The sequence below is a fragment of the Pantherophis guttatus genome, chromosome 2 (assembly GCF_059756535.1).
Source record: "Pantherophis guttatus breed Tessera chromosome 2, ASM5975653v1, whole genome shotgun sequence".
NCBI lineage: Eukaryota > Metazoa > Chordata > Lepidosauria > Squamata > Colubridae > Pantherophis > Pantherophis guttatus.
The window spans coordinates 143,054,292-143,075,245 of record NC_142064.1 but is presented as its reverse complement, the minus strand read 5'-3'; the positions used below and the strand labels follow the sequence as shown (position 1 = coordinate 143,075,245).

General features: G+C 38.0%; 1 protein-coding gene across 4 annotated transcripts in view; it reads right to left on the bottom strand.

Annotated features, from left to right (window-relative positions):
• STXBP4 (syntaxin binding protein 4) overlaps positions 1 to 20,954 on the bottom strand; it is a 101,427-nt gene that overhangs the window by 44,178 nt on the left and 36,295 nt on the right. For all 4 annotated transcript variants that reach the window (XM_087886942.1, XM_087886943.1, XM_087886941.1 and 1 more), the window contains 6 exons: positions 19,455 to 19,546; positions 11,526 to 11,622; positions 9,958 to 10,052; positions 8,544 to 8,633; positions 3,398 to 3,463; positions 1,248 to 1,424 (listed from right to left, as the gene is read on the bottom strand). In XM_087886942.1, coding sequence (XP_087743068.1) covers positions 1,248 to 1,424; positions 3,398 to 3,463; positions 8,544 to 8,633; positions 9,958 to 10,052; positions 11,526 to 11,622; positions 19,455 to 19,546 — 617 coding nt within the window. The remainder of the gene's footprint in view (positions 1 to 1,247; positions 1,425 to 3,397; positions 3,464 to 8,543; positions 8,634 to 9,957; positions 10,053 to 11,525; positions 11,623 to 19,454; positions 19,547 to 20,954) is intronic.

Here is a 20,954-nt window from a genome sequence, read left to right as displayed (position 1 = left end):
TTTTTATTTCTATATCTTGATGCACCACGTCAGGTGGAGGGGGGAGGAGGTGGAGGGCGCAAACTAGCTTTATACCAGCTAACTGGGTTGTACATCTATCAGTGACAAGGATAAGAAAAAAAATAGGGCTTCCTCTACAAGCAGAGTAAGGCAGCCACACTGAGTGCCAGATATTCACAGTGCGGACAGTGTTTGAAGGTAGCCTATGGTCAACTATGTGGTATACAGTCCACTTAGCTGTTTCATCTGATCCTCCGGTTCAGACAACAAAATGATTATGAAAGAGTGGAGGAAAACTATTTACTTCTGCTCTGTGTGAACCACGCTTTGCTGGAAAAAGGCAGATTTTGCTTCTTTGCCCTCAAATCAATTGTTTTTCATTTAACAATCTGAAAGAGGAGGCAATGAAGCTGGCAATGAATTTTATTTTAGTCTGTTGTATGCTGGAAAGTCCGTAGTTCTTTGGGAAAACTGAAGGATCTTTCACTCTTTATGCTCTGTTATAAAGTAAATAAAATTTATAGTAAACTGAATTTATGGGTTGCAGCCTATTTCTACTAATTGCAATTATCAACTTAATTGTTTTTGCTTTAAGCCTTATATCATTTCTGGAAAATGCACCAATCTGATAGAATATCTAGTTACCACAGCTGCAATTGAATTTCAGCATTAAAAAGAAAGCACTTGAAATAAAGCTTTAATTTTTAAACATTTATAAAAAGAAATAGTAATGATACAACCTCTATAATATTTACTCCCCATTAACCACCATAAAATCCTCTACATAATTAGGCGGGTTATAAATGTTTTATATAAAATAACCAAAATGAATATGCAGACCCCTAGCTAACTGGAACTCAGACTGAATTAAATGTTTATAGGACTGTCATTTTAGTTTCCGGATAAAAATAAAGCTGTTTTATCCATTGTATGGTTAAAATATAGATCAAATACATATGCAATATGCTTCATATCTCATATGTTTGCTTGAGCTATGCCATACTGGCCAGCAACCCAAATGAAGCCAAAGCTCATATTTTGCCACTCAAAACAGTTCTCTCAAGAAAAAAAGTTCATAGCTTTTGTGCCCCTCTTCCCTTCACAACACGTTAATTCCAGCTCTTGAATTGCACAAGACAAACAGTGACCTATTTTAGGAGAACAAATGGAAGAAAAATGAAAAACAGGATACTTGACAACAGCAAGGAAACCATGGCAACTCTACTAGAGACTCCTGAGGTGCTTACTTTATTTTGGCCACCGTGATCAGCAAGCTGAGCCTTCAGCCTGGTGATTTCTATCTCCAGCAAACTGATTACTTCCTCATAGTCCAGTTCCATTCCACGAGCCTGCTTTTGAGCCGCTTCTGCGAGATGGATTCTGCTTCGCAAGGTTCTCGCCTCCTCCACAGATGCCTTGGCTTCCTACAGGGAATCAAATTCTATTTTTAAAATGTACCATTCAAGCTAAGTCGATACTTTCATTTTGTTTTGACTGTGTAAAGTTACTTTGAATACATCTTTCCTCCTTTAGAAATAGCTCGGAAAAACAGACCCAAAGCGTTGCAAATACATGAGTTGTTAACCGTTGCAGAAAGAGTGGCTCCAAGAAAAAAAATTAAAAGGCCCGAGAATTCCCAAAGCCAATTCCCACTCTCTTTTTTCTGCTTGCCCTTCTTCTAGGGTGGACAGGCTTTGCATCCTCTCTATTAAACGGTGCCGCGCCTTCTGTGTTGTGGTGCTCCCTGTGGAACCTTTCCTGGAGATTCAGGTGGGCCTCACTGTGTTGGCCTTTTTATTTCAAGGCATGGAAGACTTGGTTTCTCTCTTGAGCATTGGGCCAAGTTATTTGGTGAGATTGTCTTGGCGCTGTGATTTTATGTGTTTTGTATCACCCTGCTACAATGTGCTGTTTTTAAATTATCTTTGTTTATTATTAGCTATTTTAATGGACTGCTAGTACCCAGAATTATGTGTTGAGTAGATGGCCATATACATTTAGCAATAGCACTTAGGCTTATATACTGCTTCACAGTGCTTTACAACCCTCTCTAAGCAGTTTACAGAGTCAGCCTATTGCCCCCAACAATCTGGGTCCTCGTTTTACCGACCTCGGAAGGATGGAAGGCTGAGTTAACCTTGAGCTGGTCAGGATCGAACTCCGGGTTATGGGCAGAGTTAGCCCACAATACTGCATTCTAACCACAGCATATTTATTTAAATAATAAATAAATAAATAAGAACTACTAGGCAAAATGAGGCATCAGGAAAAATGGCAAATTATTATTTTATTTGGCAGTAACTTCATTAAAATCACATTGCCAACTTTGCATGAACAAAATTCTTAATACACTTAATATTATCTGATGGGTTGTGAGAAGCTGACAAAATTCTGAAAACGAGGAAGGTAAGGAATTTAAAGATTTAAAGTCAACAAACTACTAAATAATTACTAACTTAAATAACCATAACATTACATAGAAGAAATTAAAACAGAAGAGATAAAAATGATTAACAGAACATTTTGCCACACAAAACTAACAATTCAAGGATTGGCAAGAAAGAAAGAAAAAAGATTCGGCTGGCCCTGAAAAGAGATGGAAAGCCATCTCATAATTATTTACTTCACCTTCATTGTTTGGGTATGGATAGAAACTAATAACTTACAAACTCTTTCTGTGGGTAAAAAGGGAGACTTTAGTTTTATTAAGCAATATACTTATAACTATTTGTTCAGCAAGTATTACAGGCCCAATTGGCAAAACAAAGCTCAGGACCATATTGGTTGGAAACATGTGGAAGAGGCCTTCATCCTGTAGTTAATAGATAATGGGTAAAATGATGATGATGATGATGATACTTATAAGATAGTTCTTGACTTACAACCATAACTGAGCCCATAATTTTGGTCGTAAATTGTGACAGTCGTAAAGCAGGTCATCATGTGACCAACAACATGGAGGTTGTTAAGTGAACACTACAGTTGTTAAATGAACGCAACAATTGTTAATTAAATGCCATGGTTGTTAAGTGAACCCCTTGTTTGCTATGGGATGTTTTGCAAAAATGTCGTAAATCGCAGTGATGTGACTGTGACATGCTGTAAATGCAGGACAGTTGCCAATCACCCAAATACAGTCACATGACCATTGGGGCGGGCACAGAGGCAGACGTTAGAACTTTGAATCCATGCTGTAGGTAGCTTTTCCAGGATTTGTTGTAACTTTGAATGGTCCTTAAGTGACCTGTCGTTACTTGAGGACTATCTGTATATTATAAACTACATAATCAAGTTATGAAATATGGAAAACGGATATCTCAGAAACAAGGAATAGTTCTCAGTGGGGGCAAAAAACAGATTGAATGGCTTAATTTAATTTTACAGATATTCTACCCACTTGTTTGGTAATCTGCAGCTCTTCAGCTAGTTGTTTTCTCACACATTCTGACTTTGCCAATTCTTCCTAAAACATACACAGAGAAAAGATAAGCAGTTAAATTTAGAGATTTTTTTCCCCCCACCACCTCCCATCATTCAATGACATTTTGATATAAGAAAATCTGGCTGGTTAAAGCAACTACTAATAAATGATTTTAGCTTTCTAGAAAACAGACCAAAGCTTCCAGGAATCTGAAACTCTCTTCTCAAAGTATGGTCCTGCCTCTGTTTCCTGCTCTGTCTTATCTATGGAGATTCTCAGTCATCCAGGTCATGGTTGTCCCAAAGGTGCTTTTTTTTTTCTTTTACAAGAAGCAACTGGACTTTCTGGTTTTTCTTTGAAGATGTTTCACTTCTCATCCAAGAAGCTTCTTCAGAACAAACACATCAGGATTAGATTCAGCAGTCCATCTGTATTTAAAAGACACAGGGCACTCTTTTGAAGACAACAAAGTCCATATTTTGGACAGAGAGGATCGCTGGTTTGAAAGAGGGGTCAAAGAGGCCATCTATGTCAAAACTGAACAGTCCTCTCTCAACAGAGGGGGAGGGATACGACATCATCTATGTCCTTATGTCAACAGTTCCAAGAAGGCTCCACACCCATTTGCACCACTCAGGTGACCCTGATGACACAGATAAACCTCCAGGTGACCTTAACGACCCCCGCTAAAAGAATGCAAATGACCAACTGTCTGGAAGGAGTATAAATCTTTCCATTCCCCACCATCCAGTCAGAGCTGAAGAAGCTTCTTGGATGAGAAGCGAAATGTCTTCAAGGAAAAAGTCCAGTTACCTCTTGAAAAATAGAAAAAAAAGCACCTATTTTGCTCTTTCTGTGACAATGGGTGTTTCCATCTGCCTCCTAGTCACATCAGTCCTATCTTCCCAAATCCCTATTAACCCCTCCTATCCAGTATCATATATACCATCCAGTCCTAATTATCCCACCAGGCCAGGGGGCTGCTTCTGATTAATACTCATCAGCTCCCTGAGTCTACTCACCATAAACCAAATGAAAAAAAAATCCATTATCCACTTATATCATTCATCGACCACCTGACAGAACCTGCTTCTGTCAGGGACATAAGTAGCAACCACCTATACTACTATCAAGGAAACGGTGCACAGGTTCCTCCTTTCCTTACTTGGGAGAAGGACCAGTTACTTTTCCTTCCACTCTACTCAATCTAACTTTATTAACAGTACTGTTCCACCAGTGACTGTTGGAAAAAAAAAAAAAAACAAGGGCTGCAACTCGGTATTCCTCTTATCCAGGATCATATAATGGTGACAAAATTAACATTCTGAACATGTCTAAGGAAAATTTCCTGTTGCTTCAGGAACCAAGAATTTTTTTCTTAGAAATACAAAGATTCAATTAAGCTCAAGTTTTTTTCAATTATTTTTCTTTCTCCCCCCCCCCGCCCCCCAATTCATTCTATTGAGATATTTCAAATTCTGCTTACTCACAATATGAGCATGTCGGACATAATACACGGACACAATATACAGCATTTTGGCTCCTTTTGTTCTACAAGGACAACTATATATAGGGGGTGCCAAGCTCTCCTGGCTGCTAATCAAAATCAGTTATTTTTCTTTGGAGGCTTTCTAAAGCAATCAAGTCAAGAGTAACCTGTAGCAGTCAGAAGAGCAGATTAGAAATGCCTCAGCTTTTTAGGAGGAGAAAGTCATTCATCAGATTGGCTGGTTTGTCCTTTTTCACAATGTTGGGGATCCGCTATTAAAGGTAGTTTCTCAACTTACAACAGCTCATTTAATGAGTGTTTCACGGCACTGACTTATGACCATTTTTTCACAATTACAACTGTTGCAGCACCCCCGTGGTCATGTGATCAAAATTCAGTCGCTTGGCAACTGACTCATATTTATGACAGTTGCAGTGTCCCAGGGTCATGTGATCCCCTTTTACGACCTCCTGACAATTAAAGTCAATGGAAAAGCCAGATTCAGTTAACAACCATGTTATTAACTTAACAACTGCAGTGATTCACTGAACTACTGTGGCAAGGATTGTAAAATGGGACAAAACACACTTAACAACTGTCTTGCTTAGCAAAATGAACTTTGGGCTCAATTGTGTTGTAAATGGAGGACTACCTGTGTGTACAATCTCTTCCCCCCCCTTCATTCTGAAAATGCCCCCTGCAGCTGTTTGTGCTTATTTAAAAATTATGGATGTGCAATTGTTCAATGAAACAAACAGCACAAATAGGTATCTTGCAACGCTAAATATGAGGGAAGATATTTGGGTCCTGTGAAAAAAAATGGAACAGGCTTGTTATTTTTATTGACATTTCCTTCCTAATGGCAAGCAGTAAAGCAGTAAAGCAGTAAATTGACAGCTTGACATCACTGTGTGCCACCTCAATCAGGGAGGCTGGGGGCAAGAAATTTCCCATCTTTACAGAAACAATCTCAGGGGACCTCCCCATATGAGACTCTGTGCTTTCTGACTTCTATTTACTTTCATCACATTTAATTCAGTTGGTTCAACAATCCCTCTTAATTCCACTTAATCAAAGCTTTACATAAATAAGTTCAGTGAGGCCCATAGTTAAAAATAATCAAAATTAAAGCAGTGCAGTTACAAATTAAAGCATGCACATGGTCCAACAATACATCACTGGAATAGGTAGTAATAGCAATTACACGTTGCCAGCATTGAAGACATATTGTGGAAGTCTGCAGAGAATTTTCTCCTGGGGACATATCCAAGGACATAATCGAACAAATGTTTTTTTTAATTACTTAACAAATTAACTCTTAGTGCAGGCAATCACACAGGAACATTGATTGTTTCATGAACTTAGTAGAGAACAAATGAAACAAAAATTGTGACGCCAGAAACCGTCTGCCAGTACAGCCTTTAAAAATCACTAAGCAACACTTTTACAAAGGTTTAAAGCCCAGCACGTTTAAGATAAAGTTATATTATTAATGTCATTGTAATGAATACAACAACAAATATGCGAACTATGAATTTTTAAAGAATTGTACCTAGTTTACGCACTGTTCAATGGAGATGAAAAGTATTATAAATGAAATAAATAAAACATGAAAAAAAAAAAGACTAGAAGCTTTATTATGGTCATAGGTCAGCATAGGAAAGGTGGAGTACAGTCATTAAAAAAGCATAAAGGATATACCAGGAGTAAAAATAAAAAAAAATCTAAAAGGATTATGAAAAGCTATAAGATATAATAGACACCTGAATGAAAAACAAAGTATACTAAAAAGTGAGAAACATAAAAGAAAGGTAGCAGCTTTAGATGGATGCAGGGGAGCATAAAAAGTTGGCATACGGTACATCTATCAAGTTACAAGGCATTCTAATATGGCAAATTAGTTGTTCATTAAATCTAGTTTATAGCACAGGTCACCATCTGATGAATTTTGCTGCTGCACAGTACCTAGAAACACTACGCTGTAGCAGGATTTGTTAAGAAACAATTCATTTGATTCATATATTTTTTGTTTTGCTTTGTTTCTGAATGAAAGTTAAATGAGTATGTCTATGTTGCAAGCTATATTGAGTCAATCTGCTGAGCAGGGCTCAGCAGGCCATTATTTAGGAAGTTCAGAGCTCTTAAGAACAGCAACAACAATGGAAGTTGTTGCAATATCAGTTAAACAAACCAACCCACACAATACAATAAAACAAAAGGGTTCCCAAATGAACTTCCTCAGTATGTAACTTGGCTGACCTTGGCTGAGCTGTGAAGGTAAGCCGAGTTGGGTCTGGTTGGTAGAAGAGAAGCCACCAGGGAATTCTTACAGACTAGATTGGGAACTCGAAAAAATATTGCAGAAGGTAATAGCAAAGCACACCATATTGTTGCTAAAAAAAACTGCATAGATGTTCCCAAGTAGTCTCCAAGGGTTATGTTTAATGTGCAAGCCACTTTACCTCTACCTAATTAAAAGGGAAGATATTTTAAAAATAAGTTGTGTTTTCATTCAACTTCCATCCCCCACCCCCCACCCCAAGGTTTGAGGGCAATATACCAGAAATACAATGGATCAATGGGAATGGATTAAAAAATATTAATATATAAATTAAAAAGCAACCGGAAATAATTACTGGTATAGGGTGGATGATGAACTCCTTTTAAGATGCTAGGATATATATATATATATATATATATATATATATATATATATATATATATGATATTTTTGTAATCAGGGTTTTTTCCTATGTAGATAAAGTTGTTAAATGGCCATGGTGGGATGAAATCTCCAATCATCACTTTCAGGCCTGTCAGACATTTTGTGTTGTTTATTCTGAGACTTATGGGAGACTGGTCTCCCATAAGAGATTGATTGATTGATTGGGAGACTGATTACAAAAATATCATACATTTAAGCCTATGAATTAAAAAGAATAAAGAAATAAATAAAATAAATACATACATACATACATACATACATACATACATACATACATACAGACATACATATCCTAGCATCTTAAAAGGGGTTCGTCATCCATCCTAACCCAAGGCTTGGGGAAACAGATTTTCAGAGATTTTTTTTTAATGATAGGTGGGATTGGGGCCATATGAGTATCTGGAAGGATGAAGGCACCATGAGAGAAAAATGCCATTTCCTGGTGTCATCGGGTGATTCTGTATGATTGATGGAACCTGGAGCATGCCCACCCATCATACAGGATGGGTAGAAAATATCAGAGCTAGGCAGTCCCACAGATAACCAGGCCCTATGTCACAAAGGATTATAAATGGTAAGCATTGTACTCAAAAGCTAATTGACAACCAATACAGCTCATGGAGCAGGTGTTACATGGATATTTTATGGCATTTTATAGAAGAACAAGTCACTGCTGCATATTTTCTTCTCCCTGTCCAAAATGACACTGAGACACTTGCAAGAACAAAATTAAACTGCATCATAGCTAAGAAGTTTCAACATTACGGTATAAAGAAAACAAATAATACTAATTTTATTTAATCATTCTACACTTAGCTCACCCTTTTACTAAGTGGTAAGTACTGCAATAGGTTTAAAATAAGCAAAGGTTAGTGCGGACGTTTAAATTGATTAAAGCAAAATGTCACCTTCAGTTGACATAGTTCTTTCAAAGCTTCATTTTTCTCTTTCTTAAGTTGTTCTATTTCATGTCTTTCCAAATGATCACAAGATACAAGCTGTATGCAGTAAAAAAAAAAAAATCAGAAGCAGACATTGAGGGAATACATGGATACAAATAACAGAAAAATAATTACATGTCTGTTATTTAATCTAATACTTTAAGCTTTCTAATTCAGCCCACCAAATAAAACCTCCTTTCTACTATATAAAGATACAAAACTATAGATACGCTTGGCAAATGGCTCACATTTATGGCTGGTTACCAGCATTTTGCAATCACATGATTGAGATTAGTGACTTTTTTGCCATTTTCTGGTAGAAGACGGCAAAAAGCACCCATTGAATAGGCTGGATTCACTTAAAGACTACATGGTTCACTTAGTAACAATGGTGATTTGTTTTATGACTGTCATAAAAATGGCTGTAAAATCAGGTCCAGTCACATGGTGCCTCAACTTACAACCGCAACAACTTATAACAGAAATTCTGGGCTCCATTGTGATCATAAATTGAGGACTACCTGCAGTAGTTTAACTTGCAATGCTTTTTACATTTGTGAAAGCTTTATTTATTTATTTATTTATTTATTTATTTATTTATTTATTTATTTATTAAATTTGTATGCCACCCTATCTCCAAGGACTCAGGGTGGCCCACACAACAATCGGCCAACAACTATTTAAATCAACAAATATACACAAAAAATATAAAAAGTTTTAATTTTTTTTTTTAAATTTAAAATATACTACCCCATCAGTCCAGGCTGGGGGACATACATTAAATAGCCAGGTTTTCAATTCACGGCGGAAGGTGCGAAGGTCAGGGGCCAACTGGAACCCCAAGGGAAGATAAATAAATATGCACACAACTGGTCTAGTTAAACTCTCACAAGCTGTAATTAAAATGGCAACAAGACAAATAACTCATGAAAGACAGTAGTAGGAAAGCAAGTGAAGATTATAATCCAATGGTTAGCTTTCAATAATTGCTGGATCCTTTAAAGAAAAAGTTTTTAATTTGCCTGTGGGCAGCCAGCCACCTAGAAGATACTGTAACTTCAGGGCATCAGAACCCTGCTGCTATTAATGCCTAATTTGTCATCCACAATTATTTGATATAAGCTTTCTCCACCTACTGCCCTCAAGTGCAGTTGGGAAGTCTATTTTAAACAAATGTACATTGTGCACAATAATTAGCTACAATGTGTGGAAAACCATGATTATATAACAGCATTGAAAGTAATTTGCACTTTGTTATGAGAGCTCCTTAATATCCTTTCTAGTCATTCTTTTGAAAGACCACAGTGAGGTGGAAATCTTCAAGGAATTTTAAATCAAAATTTCACCACTTTTGTTTGGAAGTAATAATTATATTATTTACCTGTGACTCTAGTAATTTAGCAATTTCATGTACAGGGCTATGACCAGTCTCATCCAGCTGCTGAGAAAATAAATCTCTTGCCACCTGAATAAAATCTAACATATAATTTAAGTCAGAACAACACTATAGTGTCAATCACAGAAAAGTCAACTTATATTTTTGATTAAACAACCTAGTACCTGTTAGTTATTTAGTATTTCAGAATGTCAGTTTCACCCCAAACTAAAACCTTGCCAAGAAAACTGTAGGGACTTTTCTATATGGTCACCAAGAGTCAGGACTGACCAGAAGGCACAAAAGAGAGCAAGTGCTAAAGCCTCGACACTTCCTCCTCTCCCCCTCATGCATTCAGACTCATTTAGGTAAACTAGAATGAAATAAAAATGGAAAGCTATGGTCTTGCGATTGCCTTCCAAACTAAAATTGCGTGCAGCAGCACAGCCTTAGTTTGTTTTTCATATTTAAAAAGCAAACACCACACCATTGCTGTCATGTAGACCAAATGTAAGGATAAATTATAATTTTCATTAAAGAGGTAACTAATTGATAGTCAGTTCTAACTGATCTGATAACTGAAGCAAATCCTTCAGAGGAAGTATAGATGCAAAGCTAAGTGAATGTGTGTGTACACATATGCAGCTATGCTTATTGGGCAACTGTGTTAACCTGAGGAAAAATGACTATTTGAATGATTCAAAGGCAAATAGTTTTCATGGGCTCTTATGTGTTGGGGAGCTCTTCTAAAATTTGCTATTGTGTTATTGCAGTGCAGATATTTAAACACCAACAGGAACGGGAATTCTATTGCCTTACCTCTGAAGATGGGATGGGCCCATGGCTAAGAATGCAATCTTAAATCTCATAATCCTAATTAATTGCTTAATATTTAATAAAAATTCAATTTGCATTGTGTTTTTGAGGTAAAACACTGCATTACGTAATGAAAGAAAAAAAAAAGATAAGCTCTGAGCAGAACTCAATTCCTGCTTCATGGTGAACATGAGCAGGATAAGAAAAATGAGGAAAATGTGTTATGTGAAGACACCACTCTGAAGAACCCAGGATGCATTTGTGAAGACACCACTCTGAAAAACCCAGGATCAGGCCTTAAATTTTCATTATCCTAAAATATAATATCTGCATCAGGTCTGTCTAAATTTTGTTCCCTTAATGGTTACCCATATATCTATGGAAAGCTCACAACAAAAATACAAGGAAAAGTAAGATCTTCTTAACCAACTTTATTCCTCATCTGCAAATTTGACTCACTAATCCTCCTGCTCCTTATAATTTGTTCTGTATATTTAGTCTTTTTCTTAAGTATATTGGAATAAGGCTGTCTAACAAGTGTTTTAATTTGTAAGTAAGAGAGTGCTGGGTAACAAATACCTTTAAAATGGTAATGCAAATCTTCACATTATACACATTATATATAGGGGCTTCATGGAGTGCTTGACCAAATATCAAATCAACTCTGAAGCACATTTAGTGACTTCTGTTAGGAAGAATTGTATGTAGAATTCTGAAATCTCCCTTATAGTTTCCTAAAAATCCCTTCACTTAATTACCTCCAAAACAGACTGTTCCTTCAGAATCTCTTGGTAGCTGTTGCCTTAGGATTTCTTGCTCTTCTTTTGTAGGCTGAATCCCAAGATACTTCAAAGCCTGGTCAAGAAAAAAAAACACAAAGTAAGGAGGCTCCGGATTTTCTAATCTAAAAGGTGCCTTTGACTTTGCTTTATAGCTCTGGGTTAGAAACAAAACCTGTGTGGTAGCTCTACTTTTCATAAATAGAAAGTGAACCTTTTTATGTGAAGAAACTGTTTTCACTATGTAATGTTCTCACACTATCTGCAGATTAAAAGAAAAAGTGTTCAGCTTTCAGATTCAATCAAACCCAAATTGTTTTGTAATCTCATTTTTTTCAGAAGGCTCTGGCTGAAACTGATGAAAAATTCAGAACAGTGATGGCGAGAAGATCATACTCTTCACTGGCCTAAGGCCTATTTGCAAATTATGTATAAAAGCCATTTACTAACTGCCTTCCCACATAGAAACATAGATTTAAGAGAGACATTTCTGAAAAACAGCTGATGCAATCTGAGACAACTCTTCAACAACATTATTACTTCTAAAAGAAACAAAGGACAAAAGGGAGAACAAATCCTAAAAACAAATTTTCACTGAATAGATACCATATACCAAAATAATACGTCTTAAAAGTGAACGGACCTTCACTTTTAATCCAAGGTTTTTCTTCAGTCAATACCATTAAAAGGTAAAAAGGAAAGTATAATAAAAGCAAATAAATTACTCTTGTGAACAATTTTGAAAAATAACGGTGGACTGTAATAAAGTATCTTGATAAAAGTGCTTAAAAGCGGGGGGGGGGGGGGGAGTTACACTACTGACAACCAAGCATTTTTTTCTCAAATTGTAGATATTTCAAGAAAGGAAGTATAAGGAATAATGGGAACATTTCAAATATCAAGTGGAAATTTCCCTAAATATTGAAAGCACTAACCAAACAACTTCTGTCCAGAGCCTAATTGGGACCATATAGCTTCTTTACTCCCTTGGAGAGGATACAATCTATATTTTTAAGGTATATATTTTAAGTTCCACAGGTGAAACTTAAAGTGTTTTAAATGTTCCTAACGTGGGCTTGTACTTAGAGCTCCACTTGACTAAAACTGAGGCACATATTTAGATATGCTTCTTCTTATACTGGTACTACTTTTCCATCCCATCATGAGCTTGGCCTCTTGATTTTAATTGATTTTTGTCTCATCCTAGAATAGGACAAATGAGAAATTAAAGTATGTGGTTTCTTACCTGAAACAATTCTAATGATGGGACGTGAGCTTAGAGAACAGCCTTTGAACAGTGTGCCACAGATCTGGAAAGTCAATTAGATCTATTTGTCCTGCCTAAACATGTACCCCTGAGCAGTTATTTCTCTTTTTTCAAGCTGGCAAAATATTTAAACCAAATAACATTTCCCAAAGTCAGAAGAGCCCTGGCAAGATTTAATGCCCTTCCAACAGTTGAGGTATAATTACAGGATATTCCATTTGAACAAAGATTCTTCCTCAGTGAAGAGTTATTGAAACATTGCCATGTTTTGCTACACTGCCTTTATTAGAGAGAGAAGTGAGGTTCACTCCTCACCATGTGAAATTTTTAGGCTAACTGGGTTTACTCCAATTACAATCAATGTGGCCAACATACCGTAATTTGTGGACTATAAGACACACTGGTGTATAAGATGCACCAAGTTTTTGAAGAGGTAAGCAAGAAAAAAAAAAGTTTTTGCCCTCCCTGCCCCCAGGAGTACTCTGCAGTCCTCCCAAAGCCTCTGCGTGCCCTGTTTTTGCAAAAAATGGGCCCGGTTTTTGCAAAAACAGGACACACAGGGCTTTGGGAGGCCAAAAATGGCTGTATTCGGTGTATAAAACGCACCAACATTCCCACCCTCTTTGGGGGGAGGGGGGCGAAAGTGCATCTTATATTCCGAAAAGTACAGTAATTTCATTCTTCTCAATGTGGCTAATAATTGGTTTACTATTTGTTAAATAATTTGAACTTTGACATCACCTTTATAATTGGGTAGTTTTGTGAGTTTTATTTTTAATTTCTTCTTTCATGAATGGATCAGTGATCACAATAAAATCCATTCCATTCCATTCACTAAGTATGGCATTTTTCAGAAATTCTTATTATATGTTTCTCTCAACTTACACCTTGAAAAATGCATAAAGGAAGAATGGCACTGACTATATTTCACATGATTCTAGACAAAAAAGAGTGGCTGGTCAATTATATTAAAATATCAGGAATCTAAAGGTGAGGGAAATAGCTGAAACCACTGGAATCCATGATTTTATGAAAAAACTAAACATGACTATAGTCAAAGGTGTTCTTTAGATATTACCAAGCTTAGAGAATTGCTAGGTTGGATTCTACCAACCAGAGAAGAACAGCAGCTTGATTTATCTCAGTTTTCTAGGAAAAAAACCATCCAGTTCAAAGAGATTACCCTGAGACTTCAGCTTATGCTACTAGATCAAGGACTACTGTGTCACCACATCTTTTGTACTCCGAGAACAATATACCAAGGAAAGACCAAAGTGGTTCCACACTTCAGCATTTTCAAGGAATTCGCTTTAAGTTTTCCTGTGGGAAAGAATACTTCTGAGAACCGTTTTTTCTCTCCTTGCCCAATTCATTTTCAATTTGTGCCATATTGTTTTAAGTCACAAGCCTGAGGGCAAGGGCTGTCTTGTTAATTTTTGTAAATTTGTCCCAGAGCCTTTTCAGTCAAATGCAAAATTAAATGCTTCAATTTAATTCAATGTAAAGATACTAACATCTAAAAGAAGCCTGTCTCAGCAAGTGCCATTATCAGACTGACCTTCTCTGAGCTTGGAAAAAAAGCAGTTTGGTTTAGTTGGAACCAGAATGGAAGAATTCCAGCAATTATCAGGGCTGTAGACTAGACTGGGAAGTTCTAAAAAATATTCCAGAAGAAATAATAGCGAATTATTTCTATATTGTAATAACAAAAACACATATTGATGGTTTTGTTCATGGTTATGAGGAATTGAGAATGACCTGAATGAGATTTTGCTTATAAAAAAAGCCTAAGATTTGGAAGAATATTTTTTGAAAAGGTGGATTATTAGATATACAATAACTAACAATTCTAGTTAGCAACAAAAAAGATACAAATGAAAAGTTTAATGAGGATCAAAAAACAAGAAACCACCAGAACATTGAAGACAGAATAGATAGGATAGGATAGGATAGGAAAGCTACGATTTAGAATAAACTGAGTATAGCAGCTAAAATACATTTTTCAGGTATGTTTGAAGCAAGAACATAAGAAATAATGACGACATTTTAATACACAACAGGGTGAAGGAAGAATGGGTGACCTCCTATTCTGCCATTGTCATCTTCAAAGGTGAATGCATGCAGACTCATGACAACCGTGGGGGTGACTGAGGACTGAAACCTAAGAAGCTGGTCAGGAAATTTCTAACTATCGTAAAAGAATTGAAAACTTCACTGTCAAATTATTTTCATTCTAAAGAATTAGCAAACTTGTTAATACAGCCTCAGAACTATAATAATCTCTCAGAAATTCTGGAGAACTAAGATGCTATAGAAAGGCACATCATGTTCTAACTTTCAGAGGAATCCTTGAAATTACAGGTTGACAAAAGACATGGAGCTGATTAATTTCTGCAGTGAGTATTTTTGCTACTGCGCACTGAATCTGGCTTCAAAGATGTAGTCTTTTTCTTCAACTGCACTAGGATGGGAACTCCCCTACGTGTTAAATCTCCCTTTTTTTTTGTTTGTGAGGTCTTGAATCCAATCTTGTTGACATGAATTTGTTTGGCAACTTGGGCAAGCAGGACATACTATAATCACAAACTACTCACAACTGTTGGTCAACATAACCAGAGCTGAAAGCCAAAGAAATGTTGTCATAATTGAACAAAAATCTAAATTTAAGTTGCTGCGAAGTTTGAAAGACAAAAATATTGTTTTCTGAAAAGTTATGTTTTGTGCGCAGGATAGTATGGCTGATTGAAGTGGACTGAAAAGGGATGCTAAAGACAAAAAGGTAAGATTTATTAGATATTACAAAACATTTCTTAACAAATCTGGACTTCACAAAATAGACCAGAATGCTGGCACTAAAATTAAATTGTGGCACAATGTCATTTCATACGAACTCAGAAAAGCATGGCTGAAATTAGGGAGCAATCATTTCTATCTAATAAAGATAAAAGCTACTGTGGCACATTCAAAAGAGAGAAAGAATAGAAAATAAATATAAAACATGAGTTATCAAAAAAAATTATCCTGGAGTTTGGGCAGTAACAAAACTGAATAAAATAAACAAACAGTGAAAAAAGCACACAGGGAAATAGATCCTATATACAGCTCTTTCTGAGCAAATGCCAGAAGCTGGAGACAAAATGAATGAGCTGGTTTTAAAGGAGAAAATAGATGCAAGGGAAATTTGTTGGCATGGAAAGTCAGTAACAAATATAGTCTGGATAGAAACAAGAAACAGATAGTTCTCCACAGAACCGGATGATTTTATCAGGCCTCTCAAAATATCTTAGTTTGCAGAACAGTAACATACTATAATCTCCTTGGCCAAAATGCTCAGAATGAGCTTGAGGTGGGCTATGAAATCAGAGAGGCACTGTGGAAACAGTCAGTGTGATATTGTGTTTCAAGTGCTGGACAAGGACTGGGAAAACCCAGGTTCATGCCCCTATTTTACTGAATGATTTTGAGTCAATCTTTCTCTTTCAGCAAACTCTACCTTATAGGGCAGCGGTTCTCAACCTGGGGGTCGCGACCCCTTTGGGGGTCGAAGAGCCATTTCACAGGGGTCGCCAAAGCCCTCTCTCGCCCCCCCCACGCCTTCACTCACCCTCACTCTCTGCCTCTGTTGGATCGCCGTTCGCCATTCGCTTACCCCGCCCACTCCCAATCTATTGCTGCCTCCTGAGTCCCAGCTGATGGCTAGAGGGAAACAAACCGTTTAAATTCTTGCCGCGGGGCTTCAAAGGGCTGCCCTACAGCTGATCAGTGTTAAAAGAAAACAAATGAAAGGACCGCAAAAATAGAAAAAAAACAGCCCCTTTCAGCTTCAGCATAGGTTAATTACCATAAGTTGATTTGATCAGCCTCCGGACTATCAGCTGATTTGCTCTCAGCTGTTTTGCGGAGGGCTCTGTTGCTAGCTGCAAAGAGAGGAGCAGATTTCCCCCCCCCTAGCTATGCTGAAAAAACGAAACTGAAAGTAAAGCAGGGTCTTTGCTGCAACGTGACAAAATGAGGCAGAGAGAGATTTCTTTTTCTTTTTCCTCACCAAAAAAGGTAGGTACAAAACTACAAACAATGGGAAATTTAGGGCAAAAGAGGAGGTTCAAGATTTTAAAACACAAAAGAAAAAAAGCTCTATTTAACTAGGGAATTGTAATAATTGAGATACTATTAATTGTATATTGTGTTGAAAGCAGAAACGGTTAAGTTGTGGTTTGGAGGAATATAGGGGGGAAATTATTTGGTTTATTATTATTGGTAAATATAATGAATTGATTTGTAAGAAATTGGATTGCATGGAAATAATTGGAATATTCATGTTCATATTGATATACAAAAAAGATAGTTATATAACTAATTGATTTATATTAAAATGTTGAATTTGTATTAAACAACTGTATTACATAATTACATAATTAACCAATGTGAGGATGGATATAAAAATAGATGACAATGGGAAGAGGTATAATATAGAATAGAAGGGAAAATTTGAATTTGATTAAGATTAGAGATGAGGATGAAGGGTAATATTGGTTTTTTTAAAAAATAGATGAATATGGCAAAAAGAAAATATAGAAATTGTAAATTTAATTGAAATGACTAAACACTGGTTAAATTTGTGAACCGGCCAAATACTCTGTTCAAAGAAAATACATTGTATGTTTGTATGTGTGTTTCTAATTATTGCTATTTATTCATATTTGTTCCCTTTTATTCTTTAAAGTTTAACAATTCATTCTTTATCTTAATATCTTTATATTTGTTTGGGGTTGCCTTTCTTCCATTTCATCTTTTTTATTGTACAGCAATCTTTCAAACCTACCATCTCTCTCTTTTCTTTCCTTCTTACTTTCTCTTCCCCTTCTTCTCCTTCCTACTTCCTCTTCCTTTCTCCTTCTCCTCCTCTCTTCCTCCCTCTTACCCTCACTCCTACTCTAATTTCCCTTCCCTTCCTTCATCCCTCTCTATTGCTGTATCCTTTTATGCATATGGACTACTCAGAGGGCTAAAAAAGTTATTTTTGACTGGTCCTCGCACTTTTGACCAGTCCTTGAACTTACGACTGTCCTCACATTTTACGTTTTTGCCACATCTTGTCACCATGGTGAAGAGAAACAGTTGTGAAATGAGTGACACGGTTGTTAAGAATGCTACAATGGGCATGATGACCAGTCATAAGTGCGAAGACCGGTCAAAAGTGCGAGGACCTGTCAGAAATCACTTTTTTCAGCCCTCTGGGTAGTCCTTTTGTGCACATGGACTACTCAGAGGGCTGAAAAAGTTATTTTTGACTGGTCCTCGCACTTTTGACCAGTCCTCGAATTTACAACTGTCCTCACATTTTACATTTTTTGCCCTATCTTATCACCATGGTGAAGAGAAGCAGTTGTGAAATGAGTGACATGGTTGTTAAGAATGCTGCACGGACATAAATGTGAGGATGGTCATAAGTGTGAGGACCAGTCAAAAGTGCGAGGATCTGTCAGAAATGACTTTTTTCAGCCCTCTGAGTAGTCCCTATACACATAGCCATGGCCACCCGGTCACATGACCAGCTAGCCACGCCCACTCAGTCACATGACCTCCAAGCCACGCCCACAAAATAAGCCACGCCGACAGAACCGATAGTAAAAAAATTTAGAACCCACCCCTGGTTGGGGGTCACCACAACATGAGGAACTGTATTAATGGGTCGCGGCATTAGGAAGGTTGAGAACCACTGTTATAGGGTTATTGTTCTGAGGATAAAATTAGGCAAAACCTCTATATATACCATCCTGAGTTCCAAGAGAAAAAGTGATGTGTATGTGTCCTTTATACCTATAAGGTATAAATGCAATAATAAACAAAGAAAATGCAGAATTAGAAAAGTTCTTGGCCTGATCCCTATGGCTCTTATAATCTTAAAACAATTTACTGTTCCGTCTTGACTAAAAAGGATGGCAAGTTTGATACCAACTGAATTTTACCTGGCTGCCCTGCCAAAGACAAGATGGAAACATGTTGGTTACGTAAGGATGAGCAAAACATGAAGGCATGGAAAACCACACTTGGCCTTTGGGATTCTGTAAGTTAAAATTTACTCTATAAATTATGTGCTCTTGCTGGCATAGCTAAAACTTTATTTGCTGCACTAGCTCCTTATTCTGAAAAGGCAACTTAATGCTTTCTGAAATGGCTTGCATCTTAAAATATAACAGCTGCTGAAGCAAGAATACCAAAAGAAAACATGCAAGGTCACTCGAAGGCACCTGCAACTTATTTCCAACTGTTTGGTGGGAGGGGGAACAGGATGGACCAGAATGAATAAATCAACATCCTATAATATGGCTTGCAAAACAACAAACAAACATTAAGTATTTCCAAAGCTAGTAAATGAAATCACAGCTTTAATTGAAGGATCAAATTCCTAAACAGATTGATACAGTTATACCATTTCAATTCTGACTAAATAATTTCACCACATATCAATATAGATACAGCATCGTAAATTAATATAGATGTTTGTAAGTTTGATGAATTAATTATTGACTCAAGTGGAATAGTAATTTTATTTTGAAGTAACACTAAAATGAATTCTGAAAACGTCTCTGAAAGCTATCACATTACATTAAGAATAAACATTAAAATGAGATATTTACCATCTCTAGTTTATCTGCTTTGAGGCGAACTGAAGGTTTGAGGGAAATCTTCCTTTGTGGTCCATAATCAATTCTCCAAGAGGGGCTAACAGCTATGAGACAACAGGTTGCATATTAATTGGAAATCTAATTGGATTTTTTTTCTGCTGAAGGATATGTTCTAAACTCCTGCTGTTCAAACAACTCAGCTAATCACTTGAATGCCAAATGTTGATTATTTTTTCCCTTTAAATATTAAGCAAGATGCTATTAAAATGGAAACTTACAGATGTTTTATATTTATAGCCCCTTTATAGTTACCCACCAAGAAATTAAGAGGGATGGGAAATACAATCACATATATCTAGGGTTTAATTGACAAAGACATAGTGGAACAAAAAGGTATTCTTTAAAAACTACCGTATTTTCCGGCGTATAAGACGACTTTTTAACCCAGGAAAATCATCTCAAAAATCGGGGGTCGTCTTATACGCCGGGTATCTGAATCTGAGTTGCTGGCGCTGACCGATGACACTTTGGGAGCGCCGGCAACATTGAGGGGAAGCTGTACTCCGAATTAGTTCCAACCTACAGGAGGTGCCAGGCAGTGCGCGGCCCACGAGAAAGGAACGCGTCCCCACTCTACCCCGGAATTCGGGTCACCTTCCTTCCTTTCCCAGCAGTCCACGGTGAAAGCGGCGCCGCGGTCAACCTGGGCCAGCGCCTTGCACACCTGGCTCTGCGTCTCCATTATGAGAAGCTCCATGCGACTTCGCATGTCTCCGCCCCAGTCGCGCAGCTCTCGCAATCCGCTCACCGGAGGAGCCATGAAGTGCTCGCACCGCCTTGCCAGATCTTCCTCGTCCTCCTTTAACCACGGCTTTCCCGTTGTAATTGCTGCTGCTGCTGTGGCACCAAGCCAGGAAAGTGCGCTGCGCATTCCCACCCTTCGCCTGCGAGCCCGGGCGCTGATCCGGATGGCTGCAGAAGGAACCGGCCAAGGGTGGGAGTGCGCAGTGATCGACTGCCAGGCGGTTCTTCCCGTTGGGGCGATGGTGGGGCGATGGGCGCCGATCGCTGTCACCCACCATCGCCCCAACGGGAAGAACCGCCCGGCAGTCGATCGCTGCGCACTCCCACCCCTGGCCGGTTCCTTCTGCAGCCGTCCGGATCGGCGCCAAGCCAGGAAAGTGTGCTGCGCCGGTGCCCAGTTCCTTCTGCAGCCATCCGGATCAGCGCCCGGGCTCGCAGGCAAAGGGTGGGAGTGCGCAGCGCACTTTCCTGGCTTGGCGCTGATCCGGACGGCTGCAGAAGGAACCGGCCAAGGGTGGGAGTGCGCAGCGATCGACTGCCGGGCGGTTCTTCCCGTTGGGGCGATGGTGGGTGACAGCGGCTGCAGCCTTTCTTCTGAATGGGGTCGGGCTGGATAAGCCGCGAAAGAGATCGGCTTGGGGAAAAAAAAACCGGCGAACATCCTGGAGCAGCGCTAAGTTACCTTCCGGGGTTGAGGTGTGTGTGTGG